This window comes from Ovis canadensis, chromosome 4 (assembly GCF_042477335.2).
Source record: "Ovis canadensis isolate MfBH-ARS-UI-01 breed Bighorn chromosome 4, ARS-UI_OviCan_v2, whole genome shotgun sequence".
Lineage (NCBI taxonomy): Eukaryota > Metazoa > Chordata > Mammalia > Artiodactyla > Bovidae > Ovis > Ovis canadensis.
In genome coordinates, this window is record NC_091248.1 from 59,046,741 (window position 1) to 59,062,703 (window position 15,963).

The 15,963-nt window shown below is 38.3% G+C and overlaps 2 protein-coding genes across 2 annotated transcripts in view; one reads left to right on the top strand and one right to left on the bottom strand.

Moving 5' to 3' along the window:
- The window catches only part of FBXL13 (F-box and leucine rich repeat protein 13), a 221,646-nt gene that overhangs the window by 77,073 nt on the left and 128,610 nt on the right, over positions 1–15,963 (bottom strand). The window contains exon 12 of the mRNA XM_069587823.1: positions 14,471–14,600. Coding sequence (XP_069443924.1) covers positions 14,471–14,600 — 130 coding nt within the window. The remainder of the gene's footprint in view (positions 1–14,470; positions 14,601–15,963) is intronic.
- LRRC17 (leucine rich repeat containing 17) overlaps positions 10,930–15,963 on the top strand; it is a 43,665-nt gene continuing 38,631 nt past the window's right edge. Inside the window, exons 1-3 of the mRNA XM_069587822.1 lie at positions 10,930–11,065; positions 12,838–12,986; positions 13,570–14,530. The gene's annotated coding sequence lies outside the window, so the exon portion shown is untranslated. The remainder of the gene's footprint in view (positions 11,066–12,837; positions 12,987–13,569; positions 14,531–15,963) is intronic.

Here is a 15,963-nt window from a genome sequence, read left to right on the forward strand (position 1 = left end):
AATAAAACTAAAGCACAAGATTAGTGAAGCCTGCAGATACCGGGAAGGCAAGCATGGGTGCCAACTCTGCATGCGTGTACTCACTGCACAATGACTGCGAGCTGTGATCTGCAGAAGCAGGCTGACCCTTCCTAAACTCTACCATTCTTGTCTGGAGTGTACCACGTTGTTCTCTTCCTCACCCACTGGCCAATTACTTACAGCTTCCCTTGTGCTATAATGGAATGTTATCTCCTTTTAAATCAAGAGAATCACAGCTACAATACTTTCTTCTTAAAACACAATTTCCACAGAGCTCTTTTGTCTAGATTATTGAGTTAGATGGAGGCTTTACAGCTACAGTCCTAACCACTGGCTTCATCCAGATCCAAAGAACTAAAGTAGAGTTTTATGAGCAGTTCATGAAATTCTGTGTATAAGCCATTTGCTATGATAGGGAAGAGAGAAGAAACTGAAATAAGTTTAGTTTTTCAGAAAGCATTACAATTTTTTCAAACCTATTTTCAGGAGGGGGAAATATGATCTGAGTCCAATGAGACTCATCATTTCGTCATCCAATTCTTCAAGATCTAAAAATTGTTGCCAGATGTTTTATTTTTTACTACTTAATGTAATAAACATCTTTAAATATTTTGGCTACAGAGATTACATTAATCTATGGATCCTAAACAATAGGCTTTTGTTTTATTTCTTTATTTATTTCAATGTGGCTTGTATTAAGTTGCATTCAAACTAATAATTATGACAACCATTTAAATTTATATGTCTTACCTATAAGATTCATAAAATTTTTCATAAATTCTTCAATATTTTTTCCCAATACGGGTTGAAGTGTGATTCAGAAAGGACACAAAACATTCCTTTAACAGGAAGACTGGGGCCCAAGAGCTGACCCAGAGACAGAGAAATTGCACTGACTTTTCTGATTCATGCCTGCTTTTCCACTACAACCCCTCCTGAGTGATGACACTTAAGACCATATAACATTTTTCTCAAATACAAAATTTAAATGCAGCAATAATTTCTTTATCATATACAGTATATAGCACTTTATAGTTTTAAAAATGATAGTCTAACAGCTCAATAAAGGACAGAAATGGTAGGGCCCTAACAGAAGCAGAAGTTATTAAGAAGAGGTGGCAAGAATACACAGAAGAACTGTACAAAAAATATATTCATGGCCCAGATAATTATGATGGTGTGATCACTCACCTAGAGCTAGACATGCTGGAATGTGAAGTCAAGTGGGCCTTAAGCTAGTGGAGGTGATGGAGCTATTTCAAGTCCTAAAAGATGATGCTGTGAAAGAGCTGCACTCAATATGCCAGCAAATTTGGAAAACTCAGCGGTGGCCACAGGACTGGAAAAGGTCAGTTTTCATTCCAATCCCAAAGAGAGGCAATGCCAAAGAATGCTCAAACTACTGCACAATTGCACTCATCTCACACGCTAGTAAAGTAATGCTTAAAATTCTCCAAGCCAGGCTTCAGCAGTACATGAACCGTGAACTTCCAGATGTTCAAGCTGGTTTTAGAAAAGGCAGAAGAACCAGAGATCAAATTGCAAACATCCTCTGGATCATCAAAAAAGCAAGAGAGTTCCAGAAAAACATCAATTTCTGCTTTATTGACTATGCCAAAGCCTTTGACTGTGTGGATCACAATAAACTGTGGAAAATTCTGAAAGAGATGGGAATACCAGACCACCTGACCTGCCTCTTGAGAAACCTATATGCAGGTCAGGAAGCAACAGTTAGAACTGGACATGGAACAACAGACTGGTTCCAAATAGGAAAAGGAGTATGTCAAGGCTGTATATTGTCACCCTGCTTATTTAACTTCTGTGCAGAGTGCATCATGAGAAATGCTGGGCTGGAGGAAGCTCAAGCTGGAATCAAGATTGCTGGGAGAAATATCAATAACCTCAGATTTGCAGATGACACCACCCTTATGGCAGAAAGTGAAGAGGACCTAAAAAGCCTCTTGATGAAAGTGAAAGAGGAGAGTGAAAAAGTTGGCTTAAAGCTCAACATTCAGAAAACAAAGATTATGGCATCTGGTCCCATCACTCCATGGCAAATAGATGGGGAAACAGTGGAAACAGTAGCTGACTTTATTTTTCTGGTCTCCAAAATCACTGCAGATGGTGATTGCAGCCATGAAATTAAAAGATGCTTACTCCTTGGAAGGAAAGTTATGACCAACCTAGATAGCATATTAAAAAGCAGAGACATTACTTTCTCGACAAAGGTCCGTCTAGTTAAGGCTGTGGTTTTTCCAGTAGTCGTGTATTGATGTGAGAGTTGGACTATAAAGAAAGCTGATCACTGGAGAATTGATGTTTTTGAACTGTGGTGTTGGAGAAGACTCCTTTGAGAGTCCTTGGACTACAAGGAAATCCAACCAGTCCATCCTAAAGGAGATCAGTCCTGGGTGTGCATTGGAAGGACTGATGTTGAAGCTGAAACTCCAATACTTCAGCCACCTGATGCAAAGAGCTGACTCATTTGAAAAGACCCTGATGCTGGAAAAGATTGATGGTGGGAGGAGAAGGGGACGACAGAGGATGAGATGGTTGGATGGCATCACTGACTCAATGGACATGAGTTTGAGTAAACTCTGGTAGTTGGTGATGGACAGGGATGCCTGGCATGCTATGGTTCATGGGGTCACAAAGGATCGGACATGACTGAGCAACTGAACTGAACTGAATGGTTAAGAGCCTGGTCTTCAGAATTAGATGGATCAAGGTTCTAATCTTTGTCCAGACATTTTTAGTGTGAATAAGCAAGTTACTTACCCTGTTGTGGTATCATTATATGTGGAGATAGCTTATATTAGCTTGCAAGAGCATATTGTTAAAATTTAGAAACTATGAAAGCCAGTTGTTAAACATAACCAGCTAAAAAATTAAAAAATATAAACTGAAAATTAAATAAGCTATATTACAAATGTAGCGAACACCCAAACTCGTGACTTCATAATTACTTTACTATTATGCTTTACCGTTATCTATGTTCCTGAAGATATATATATGTTTATTATATCTGTATGATGACAGTATTATATAGACACTTACTCCTTGGAAGAAAAGTTATGACCAACCTAGATAGTATATTCAAAAGCAGAGACATTACTTTGCCGACTAAGGTCCGTCTAGTCAAGGCTATGGTTTTTCCTGTGGTCATGTATGGATGTGATAGTTGGACTGTGAAGAAGGCTGAGTGCTGAAGAATTGATGCTCTTGAACTGTGGTGTTGGAGAAGACTCTTGAGAGTCCCTTGGACTGCAAGGAGATCCAACCAGTCCATTCTGAAGGAGATCAACCCTGGGATTGCTTTGGAAGGAATCATGCTAAAGCTGAAACTCCAGTACTTTGGCCACCTCATGTGAAGAGTTGACTCATTGGAAAAGACTCTGATGCTGGGAGGGATTGGGGGCAGGAGGAGAAGGGGACGACTGAGGATGAGATGGCTGGATGGCATCATGGACTCGATGGACGTGAGTCTGAGTGAACTCCGGGAGATGGTGATGGACAGGGAGGCCTGGCATGCTGCGATTCATGGGGTCGCAAAGAGTCGGACACGACTGAGTGACTGAACTGAAACTGATTACATAGTGCACATTTCTTCCTGTCTCACTGTTTTAGTGACCTCTGTTAGCTTGGCCATGCTGAGAGTATTTACACCATGGAAGTCAGCAACCATTGTAATTCAGGGATTTTCCTGTTCCTTCTCAGGTATTAGATGTTTACCAACACACTAGTGCTCAGTTTCCACATCTCAAAAATGAGAATAATGATACATACCTCATATAGTTATTTATAAATATTAAATGAGATAATAAATGCAGAGCACATACCTCAACACCTAGTTCATCGTCAATACCCAACAAATGGTACCAATTTTTATTGTTGTTTAGTCGCTAAGTCATGTCCACCTGTTTTGCAACCCTATGGACTGTAGCCCTCCAGGTTCCTCTGTCCTCTGTCCATGGGATTTCCCAGGCAAGAATACTGGAATGGGTTGCCATTTCCTTCTCCAGGGAATCTTCCCAACCCAGGGATTAAACCCTGCATTAGCAGGCAGAATTAGCAGGTGACTCAGAATACCACTGAGTCACCAGGGATTAAATGGAGTCACCATCCATTAAAATATAGAATAAGGTAAAATATAAGTAAATTATAATTTTAATGTAGCTGTTATCAATTCATTTTGGTACATAACATCTTCATTCACAGCTGGTTTAGCTGGTCACATAACTCTTACTGTTCCAATTGCCCTCTGTTGATAAACTACCAAATCTGTGCCTCCATTCCCAGCTCTGCTTCAAGGACTGGACTTCCACTTTCAAGTAGTTCCGTCATTGGCAACTAGATGTATCACAGAAAGCTCAAATTCAGCTTTTCCAAAATAAAATTCATTATTCTTTTTCCCCACTCATACTCCTTCTTTAGTTATCTTAGTTAATCATCTTATAGAAACACAAAATCCTAAAGCTGAAAAAGATCTCAGAGATCTAGCCTAACCTAGCCATTCTACAAAAGAGAGAACTGAAGCAGAAAAACCACGTAACTTCCCAGGGTTGCACAGGTGCTTAAGTGGCATAGCAAAGGCTGGATGGGGGTCTCTTAACTTTAGTTTGGGGCTCCATTCACCATCCCAGTGCCTTCTGCTTATGAGGGAGAGAGAATGAGATTGCTCTGCTTATGCAATCTCTGTGCCATTTGGCTAATACAGTTATCTCTGGAGGTGCCTCCGCAGCTTTCTCCCACTTCTACCACAAACCCCAGGGGTGACTAAGTAAGACCTTCCATGATCTTTGCCTCTCTGAAAGGGGAGGTTGGAATTTATGTAGCGTAGAGAGAACTGAAATGACCTTAGAATCTTCTACTTTGCAGTTTACACAGTCCACCTTTAAGATTCATGAGTCTCAGAGAGATTTAATAGTATAAGAACTACTGATAAACCTCTGTTGCTATATTGAGTATTCTAATCATTTGAACATTTCTGGGATGCTATCCCTTTTCATTTTTGTTGACTTGCATAATAACTGAAAAACAGTTGATGAAACCATAACTTTCACTGTAATATTTTGTAGTTTCCTAGGCCCTTTTCTCCCAGTAAATCTGAAGAAATATCAGGCTCAGCTCTTACCAAGAAAAGATAATCAGACTCTGCTCTAGCAAGTTACCAGCTTCTCAAGACACCTGAGTGTCCTGAGCTTCTACCTGAAGAACTTGCTAACCATGCTCTGAAACTGGCTGCAGTTTCATTCATTCATTCATGAAACGTTGATCAGAGTCTTACTATGTGTCAGGTGTTTATGATATACTTAGGATACAGGTACAGATAATCAGGCTCAATCCTGGCCATAAAGAGCTCACAATGGGGCAGAGAGCAGACAAATAAGCAGACCATCAAATACATAGAGAACACTTACTGGAAGTGGAATGAAGAGATCTTAACCCAGATGGGTTTGGGGAAAGGAGGGGTCAGTGAAGGGTTCCTGGAGAAGGTTGTCATTGAACAGAGCCTCAAAGGATATATGAAATTAACCTGATGAATGGGGAAATGAGACAGTATGAAGGTATTTAGGCAGAAGGCAAAAAGTGAGCCTAGTGAAAGTATTTAGGCTGGATGGAAATGAAGAACAAAGGAACAGAGAGGCAGAAACTATTATAAGCCCTCTTGCTTGCTGGTTTACCTTAAATCTGAAAATCTTAAATCTGTACCTTGGCCCAAACTACCCCCTCTTCATCTGGATCCTTTTCCCACTCCATGTTTAGGGTTACTGGTTTCTGGACATTTGGGTTTCAACCTGAGACTGGCTACAACCTAGCCTTTGTTACCAGCACAACTGTGATCATTCTATGCCTAACTTTCTATATAATGCCATAACCCACTGCTAAACACAATTGGAGAAACAATAAATCTGTAGGAAAGGCAATATCAACATGAGAACCCTTGAAGTAACACACAGAGCAGAGGGTAAAGGAAAAGCATAACCAGTAATCTGCCCTCCTAATTGGCACTTTCTCATGTACACATAGGATAGATTTGTCCTTTCCATTAAAACTGTAAATCCTACCCATATTTCTTCTTTGAGATTTTGAAAGAAACAAGTTCACCTTTTAGAGAGTTCTGATATGAACATGGAAAACTAATGTGGATCTCTTTGGAGCATTCTGGCTGATGCCTTTTAGTCACTTCTTCATTGATTAGGGGCATATATTAGGTAGACTAGAGCTTCCCTGATAGCTTACTTGGTAAAGAATCTGCCTTCAATGCAGGAGACCCTGGTTCGATTCCTGGTTCAGGAAGATCCCCTGGAGAAGGGAAAGGCTACCCATTCCAGTATTCTGGCCTGAAGAATTCAGTCTGGCCCCTGTACAGTCCATTGGGTCACAAAGAGTTGGACACGACTGAGCAACTTTCACTTTTCATGAAATAGAATAAAAGAAGGTGAGAAGCTGTCCAGATAGCTGCAGAGTGTTGCAGGCAAGGAAAATAGCCAGTGCAAAAAACCCAGAGGCAAGAGCTTGTGTGTTGAAAGAACAGCAAGGAAGCCAGTGTGGCTGGAGAGGAGTTGGTAAGAGGAAGAATAATAGGAAGTGATATCAGAGAGACAGAGAAGGAGGCAGGTTACATGGGGTCTTGAAGGTCCTTTCAAGGCTTCAATTTTATTGAGCAAATAGGAAAACTTGCCAGGCATTTGAACTGAGGGAGTACATTGACTTCTGTTTTCAGAAGACCATTCTAGGTGCTACTTGTTGAAAAGAACTTAGAGGTTGAAGTGAAAGCAGAGAGACCAGTTAGGAAACTGTCACAATAATCCAGGCAAGAGATGATGGATTGGATGATGACTTGGATTTGAGTAGTAACTATAGAAATGGTAAGGAGTGGTCAGATCCTGGATAGATTCTGAAGTAATAGTCAACTGGACTTCCTGAAAGAGTGCATGTGGAGTGTGAGAAAAAGAGGAGTTAAGATTGCCATACTAGGTATGCTGTAACAGAGGACCACAAACTGGTGGCTTAAATAAGAGCAATTTGTTATCCAGCAGTTCTGGAAGCTAAAAGGTCCAAGATCAGTGTTGGGGTGTTGGTTCATTCAGTGTGAGGGAAGGATATGGTTCAAGCTTCTCTCCTTGGTTTGTAGATGGCTGTCTTCATGTTTACATGGCACTCTCCAGTATGCATATGTTTGTGTCCAAATTCCCCCAAATTAAAAAAAAAAAAGACATCAGTCACACTGGATCAGGGCCCACCCTAATGATATCATCTTAACTAATTGCATTTGCAATGACATTATTTCCAAGTAAGTTCACATTCTAAGATACTAGGGGTTAGGAATTCCACATATTAATTTGGAGGGGACACAATTCAATCTGTAACAGATGAATTCAAGACTTTTGGCCTAAGCATTTGTAAACATGAAGCTGCCATTAACTAAGATAGGGAAGGCCAAAGGAGGAGTAAGGAGTTATTTTTTAGAGCAGAGACTTTTTTTTTAAGATATGAATCTAAAACTTGAGAGAGTAATGTTTAAAAAGCAAATAAACTGGACAGATGCAAGACAAAAATCTGTTCACCCAACTATAAAAGGTGATATATTTTTTAAAAATTACAATAAATGCAGAAGTGTTGGACACATTTAGTAGCCTTAAATGAAAAAGCATTGATTCCCACTGTTCCAGGAAAACAAAATAAAAACAAAAAAAATATTTTTATTTTTTTAATTTGAGAGAGAAGTCTGGATTAAAGATACATATTATCTATCATTATATGTGTCTATGTCTATGCATATGTGTGTGTATGTATATAAATATACACACATATATACATGTATTCTCTATATAATATATATATACATACTCATATATATATACTCCTATAAGCATATATACTTATATATGTATATATGCATATATAAACATACTCATATATATACATACATTCATGTATGTGTATATGTGCATTTGAACATATATTTGTGTGTGAATATTACACATATATGATTTTATATATGTGTGTGTGTGTATTTGTCATTGTAGGTGATATTTAAAGCTATAATCTGTTAATAGGTGACATCACCAAGGGTGTGATGAGAAGAAAAGCAGAACCAAACTGAACCTTGGGGCTCTCTGTGATTAAGAGGTTGAAGAGAAGAGGTGACTTAGAGAAGCACCTTAAGAAACATTGTCAAAAATCGAAAAAAGAGTGGGAGCTATAGCACAATATAATTTATGAGAATTAATATCCACACACAGAACCACAATATAAGAATTTAAAAATACATTAATATATGTATATTAATATATTCTTTTTTGTTGCTAGAGGAAGACTTTCATGTTTTGCTCATTTTTAAACTGAAGTATAGTTGAACTACAATATTGTATTAGTTTTAGGTGTATAGCATTGGTACCCTACTCCAGTACTCTTGCCTGGAACATCCCATGGACAGAGGAGCCTGGTAGGCTGTGGTCCATGGGGTCACAAAGAGTTGGACACGACTGAGCAACTTCCCTTTCACTTTTCACTTTCATGCATTGGAAAAGGAAATGGCAACCCACTCCAGTGTTCTTGCCTGGAGAATCCCAGGGACGGGGGAGCCTGGTGGGCTGCCATCTATGGGGTCACCCAGAGTCAGACATGACTGAAGTGACTTAGCAGCAGCAGCAGCAGCATAGTGATTTAGTTTTTTTGCAGATTATATTCCATTATAAGTTATAAGATAACTGGGTATAATTCCTGTGCTACACAGTAAATCCCTGTTGCTTATCTGTTTTATGTATTGTAGTTTCTATCTGTTAATCCCATGCTCCTAATTTGCCCCTCCTGCCCGCCCCTCCCCTTTTATAACCATGTTTGTTTTCTGTGTCTATGAGTCTGTTTCTGTTTTGTATATACATTTATTTTTTTTTAGATTCCACATATAAGCCATAACATACAGATTTCTCTTTTCTCTGACTTATTTTAATATATATATAATATACATATAACATACACATGTATATATGTGTGTATGTGTGTGTGTGTGTGTGTGTGTGTATTTGTATACATAAAATTGTTACAGTACCTAAAGAGTTCTGAATGGGTTCTGCTAAAGTCATGTTCTTCCTGGAAAAATTGTAGCAATTGCATATGGAACTTAAGAATGTCTAGGCCTGGGCCAAATGATAATGGCCATTGGAAAACACTGTTAATAATCTAAAAATAATATCTAATAGTGGCTAAGCATTTACTATATGCAACCATCATTGTAAGCCTCTTATATGTGTCAAATCATTTAATTCATACAAAACACAGGTAGTTACCATTAATAGCATTTTCCCCATTTCATAGATAAGGAAGGTAAGGTATACAGAAAGATTAGGACCTGCCCCAGCCCCATACCTAGCAAATAGCAAACTCAGGATTAAAATGCAGGTGCCCCAGAACCCATGCTTCCAATTGGAGAAGGAAATGGCACCCCACTCCAGTGTTCTTGCCTGGAGAATCCCAGGGACAGCAGAGCCTGGTGGGCTGCCATCTATGGGGTCGCACAGAGTCGGACACAACTGGGGCAACAGCAGCAGCAGCAGCCCCAGAACCCATGCTCCTAATTATTGTGGTATGTTACTTTCATGATGTCGTGACTGACAGCTCCTCAGAACCACAAGAGAAGGGAGAGGAGTGGTTCCTTGAGGCAGAGAATGAGATGCAAAGGAAAATTACTAACATCTCATATAGTGGTTCATTAGTTTCACTTATTTAACTAAACATTAATCCAAATATTCAACAAGCATCTGATAAACATCTACTATGAGTTAGGTCATACATCATTCCTTAAGACGTAGAAAAGATGAATCCATTCACTGTCACCAAATGTCTCCCAGATCATAAATTACAAAGGAGCACGGGAAAGAGTACCTTCTTTACATGATAAAACCATTTTGTCTCCAAAGAGTCTTACCACATTGTATTTAAATATGGTTTTTAAAAATCATTTTATGGTATAAGCTTAGATTTTATAACTTTGAGTAAATAGTAAATATAAAAGCAAACAAATTAATTTTGTTCAACTGATTCAGCCAGAATCATTTTGTTAAATGAATGTAGTTTTGTTTTTTTTTTCTTTTCTGAAAATGCTATAAGGAAAATGTTGTACTCAGGTTCTGAAGAAAAATTTTTTAGAGAAATATACTAATAGGCTTTATTTTTTAACACCAACTGTGTCAGGAACTGAAGTTACATTATCTCCAATATTCCCCAGTTTGAAAGAAAAATTTTAATTACTTTGAAAAATATTTTAACAATGGCAGCATTTTGAGACAAAAATGCTATCATTCAACAAATGTTTATTAAGTGCCTGTGTATGGTTTAACTTTGCCTGGAAATCAAAGAAATACAAATTGAAAATATAATATATATATATATATATATAAAACTTGAATTGACAAGTTTTTTATATAAAATATATTTATGAAGATAGCAAACTATTTTACATTCATCATAAATGTAAATTGAGAGTCTTTGTAGAGCACAGACAACCTTAAAAATAACCTCTGATCATTTCATTTCTAAAAATTTGTACCCAAAATTACATACATGTATGCTAAGATACAGCTACAATAATTTTCCTCAGAGATTATTTATGATAGCCAAAGAAAACGTAGACCAGGAAAAAGAATTGTAGGCCAATAATGAATGGTTAAATATAAATTGGTCTTTTGATACAATGGAATACTATTATACCTCTTAAAAGTAAGTTACAGGAAAATATTTAATGGAATAAAGACATGGAATAATGAAAGATATGTGTACTATATAATCCTTTTCAATTCAAAAGAAGTCTAGACATGTATAGCGTAAAGACCCTGAAATTCTAGTAGTGTTGATTATTTCTGGGTGGTGAGTTTTCAGGTAATTTAATTTTTTTCTTTGCAGAGGACAGTGAGAGAGCTCACTGCAGCAGCCCTATCACAATTTAGGCCAAGGGTAAGCAGAGGTTTTTCCAAAGAGAAGAAACTGGGCAGAGGCATTACTTCAGCCACATCAAAGATGATAACCTGCAGGCAAACATGTAAGTGCTAGTATTCATTAGGAAATCAGTCATGTAATTTAATGCACCCTACAGTGTTTATCCAATCCCATAAGACTGTAGAATATTTCTAAAGCATATGTAATTGATTTTCACTTTTCTTTGTAGTTCTCCATCATCCACTTATTTATTTTTTCTAACACGTATGGTTCAAATACTTTCACAATATTATATAAATACATCTTTCCTTTTTTGGGCAGCCATGACTACATTAACATTTAGCTCTTGACATATTTTGTTTGTGTTAATCCAGAGTTTCCAAAGACAGAGATGCTATTTTACTCATCACAGTGCCCAGTATGCAGCAGGCACTCAGTAAACACCAGTGAAAAACTTTTGGTCGTAAGCTTCTATTCTCGACTCTTTTTGTTTTATTAGGACATTTTTCCTTGGTCAGATATATTAACACATGTCTTCATAGCGCAAAATTCTAAACATATAAAAAGAAACTACATTTTAGTTTCCAAGGGACGAACCTATAAAACCTGTGAACAGTCAGTTTTCCTTCTTTGAAACCATTTTGTATTGTCATACCAATGCAGTTAGACCAGGTAGGGTGAAGCTATCCTCACAGGTAGGTAGATGGAGCCCGGAAAGTAGATGAAACCACCTCAGAAGACTTCATAAGTCCCTCAGGCGCAGTAACTTCCAAAATACACTGATTTGTCCTGAAGTTATAGCAGCAGCCATTATTAAAATATCTATGGTTCATAATGAGCCCATTTCTTACAAAGTTTCAAATGGTAAAATTTCCAGTGCCTGACAACTAGGGTTAAATCTCTGTTTGCTGTTAAATTATTAAGTGAACAAAGGGAAATGGAATGTAGATAAATAAAAAATGAACACCCTAACATTATTTTGCATGATGTGAAATACTAACATCACTGTCTTTTGAGAATTACAAATTAAGGATCAATTAGGAAACACAATCTATTCTTGATACATTCAGACCAAACTCAAACACCTACTAAGACAGGCAGGCAATGCAGTGAAGTGGTAACTGTCCCAGAGTAAGTGCATATTTGGACATTACTGAGTGGAGGAGAGGGCGGTAAACTGAGGAGAGGGCTCCATTTCAAGGGGGTGAGGCTGACTCTGTTCCAGCCCCCTTTACCGTGTGGGAATGCAGGCCCAAGTTTGCTAGTTCTTATGTATTTTTTTAAGAGAAGCTTAAAGTCTAGATTTTTATTTGAAAACTCCAAAATTCCAAATGTTGGCTCAAAATTTAAAAACAGACTATATGTTTTGCATAAATATCTGGCCAGAAAGTCATCAGTTTGAAACCTCTGACTTTGAGCTGTGTTTGAAAATATTTAACCTTAGGACATGTTTATGTGTGTTTGTCTGTCTATGCCTGTGTTTGTGTTGTTGCTGCAATAATTACTTGGTGGAAACTGAGAAGAAAAAGGAGTTAAGTCACACTGTGAGGAGGGTTCTGAAGCACTGAGATGAGTTAGACACTACTATATATAAAATAGATAACTAATAAGAACCTACTGTATAGCACAGGAAACTCTACTCAATACTCTGTAATGACCTGTGTGGGAAAAGAATCTAAAAAAGAGTGGATACATGTATGTGTATAACTGATTCACTTTGCTGTACAACATTGTAAATCAACTATAGTCCAGTAAAATTTAATTTTAAAAGAAGGACTAAAGGATGTATCTTTCAGGGAGAGATTGATCAGTGGGATGTGTCAAAAGCATATTGAGTTATTTCTGAATTTGCAAATATTCTTCCTTTGTGATCAGGCCATCTGTGTTTGCTGACATTCATATCCAAGTTAGGCCCCCATCAGTCCACAGAGACTGAGAGATACAGATGCTCTCTCTCTTGATGATTACACATCAAAGGCTGGCTCCCAGGTCCTTGAGGAAGACATTCATGGGTTGTAAAACAGGTAAGAAACTTTTTAAGAAGTTGACATCTCAAAGGGAGCAAAAACAGAATGTACAACTGCAAGTTTTCTAAAGTAAGAAAAAGGAGGTCAGGGATTCAGGATCAGAAAGAAGCCTATCTGAAGTTTTGTCGATCTGGAGGGAACATTAAGGCCGTCTTGATCAGAGTGGCAGATGTGGGTGCTTAGCAAACTATTGATATATCAGTAGACTGGATTTAAACAAATGCAAACTGTAGCCTTGCAGCCCTAGCTTAGCATCCTTTCCCCTACATCCTCCCCAGTGCCTAGTGTACCAGGAAACCATGATATGCCAGTGGTGGTGGCTAAGTAAGATTTCTGTCCATTCAAGAACTTGGAGGAGAAATCCATTCTGTCCCTGTATTCTTTCCAGGAATACCTGCTTATAGCAGTACCAGTATGTTTTTACCAGCTGTGCAACCCTGAGAACCTTGGTCTTTTCATCTAAATAAGCTATAGTGCACAGCATTTGTATGAGCAGTAAATGTGATATGTATGAAACACTCAACATGGTGCCTGGTGTATAGTAACAGTTCTCATTTGTGTCATTATATTATTTTCATAGAATGATGACCATGCTGCTGCTGCTGCTAAGTCGCTTCAGTCATGTCCGACTCTGTGCGACCCCATAGACGGCAGCCCATCAGGCTCCCCCGTCCCTGAGATTCTCCAGGCAAGAACACTGGGGTGGGGTGCCATTGCCTTCTCTGAATGATGACCATACTATGACACTAATAGCAAGACACCGAGAGGTGGAAGAAAAGTTAAATGAACGGTGACTTAAATCTAACAAAACAGAGCAGAAGAAACTATTAAGGAGGCAGGAACTGCTTCCACAGAGCCATGCCATACCCTTCACAATTCCACACTATTTTCTGCCCAGGTTTCTTAGTCTTGTTCCTTCAGACTTAAATATTTCCCCATGTAGACCTCAAATCTTCATGTTATTTAGCCCAAGGATATAATGCAATTAAAAAAAAATCATTATCTTTGTTGTATTTCCTTTCTTACATTTATCACTTGTAGCATTTTACCTAATACTGTTTACTCTCAGAGTCCACGTGGAAGCAAACTAACTTTTCAGGAAGTTCTTTGCAAATTCTCCCCACCCTCTCCCCCAAATATTTTTCTTTGTTTGTATCTTGGTAGCAATTCTAAAAAGTTTTCAAGACTTGGACTGTGCTATCATAATTGTGCAGAGTGTCTACACAGAAGTGGTCTGCTTCATCATCCAATGAGCTCTGCCTCTTCGTGGATGTGACACTCCAGTGGAGGGAAGCCAAGAGCCTATAGTAGTGATCCTTGGCAAAATTTAAGCAGCTGTGTTCACGTAATTCAAAACCTCTGAAAAGTGTGCTGCAGTCCGTGCACAGCGTTAGTATAACATGAGGGCTGGGGCTGGATGCAGCCCGTTCTCTGGAGGACTTCTTTGCCTGCTGCAGGAAAGAGAAGGCTGAAAGACAAACCTGGGTGCAGCCGGAAAGGTCCAGATAGATGAGCTTGTGGCATCCGTTCCCCAAATTCAGGTACTGTAAACCTTTGTCTGTGAACTTTCTGCAGTAAGCCAAACTAAGATTCTGTAAATTGTAGAAGTACCTGAGAAGACAGGGAGAGAGCAGAGAGGAAGGAAAGTGATTATGCTTAAGCTGTTTCCTCACATCTTTGTTAAGCCACTATGACAAAGAGAAGTAAAGCTGTAAATTAATCTTTTCTCCTTGCAGCTATTCAAGAGTTGAACTTTATTGTTAATTCTCTTCCTGTTAAGGAGATTGCAGCAGCATATCAGATAATGAATAATCACATTTCAAATGAAAATAAAGATTTGTCTAGATTTTTAAGAAAACCGATTGGGATAAAGCTTTGGGGGCGGGGGAGGTCTGTGCATTCATATTGTTTGCAAGTTAGTTTGTATTTGAAAGCAGTTTCAGTTTGTGTTATTGTTGCATTTACCTTTTATATTGGAGCATCGAAATAACAATGCAAATGTCTAGGAGGACAAACTCTTTGTAAACATTTAAATGGTGATTAACTGTTACATGAGAGGATTGGGGGCAGAAAGGAGGCAAAATTAAACATAATAGGCTCTTAAAATGGACATAGTAAGCAAATGGCTTGAAAAAATACATTTGCATGTGCATGAGTTTCTAAGTAACAGTTTCATTATTATAACTAAAGAAAGACTGGCTGATACACAGAGCTTAAAAGTGGATTAAAAACAGTCTGCAAATATGTGGGCAACATATGAGAGGAATAAAACCATATTAGAGGCTATAAATCTCACTGGAGTTGCAACAAATTAACTATGGCATTACCACCATAACCAAAATGAGAGCTTTCAGGAAAAAGGACAGTCTTTAGGACAACTCTTTGCAAGACTCACAGTTTGAGGACACTCTATGGGCAACTTTCAAAGCCCTCCTAAGCCTGGCATTTTTTAAAAGTGCAAGAACTCTCACTTCTGCTCTTGTAATAGAATTAAACAACATGATCTTGGCTTGTGATCTGCAGCAGTTTAACAGTGAACTAGAAAGCAAAAAGAACAAAAAGTAGGAGGAAAATGCCTTTCTGTCCCTCAAAAGCCCACAGATGACTAATAAAGTTTACTTTCACATAAATGGGAAATTAGATATGCAAGCTTTGATCATTCATCAGATTTATTTCCCAAATCTGAAAATATCATATGATATAATTCATATTCCGTAGCAGATTATTTGACTCACACACATTTCCCCCTGGTAATGGCTATTTCCATGAGATTCAGTAGAACAGAGAGGGAAGTCTTCTGGATTCCCCAGTGGCTGGGTGGGCAGGGATCTGACGGAGAAGGCAGCACTAACATCCCAAAGACATGACCCTTCTAGGCCCCTTGAGAGCATTGCCAAAGTTTCAGAAATGCTTTATCATTCTCTCCCTGAATTATACCCTTGTGATTCAACTAAGTGAAGTACAATTTTCTTGG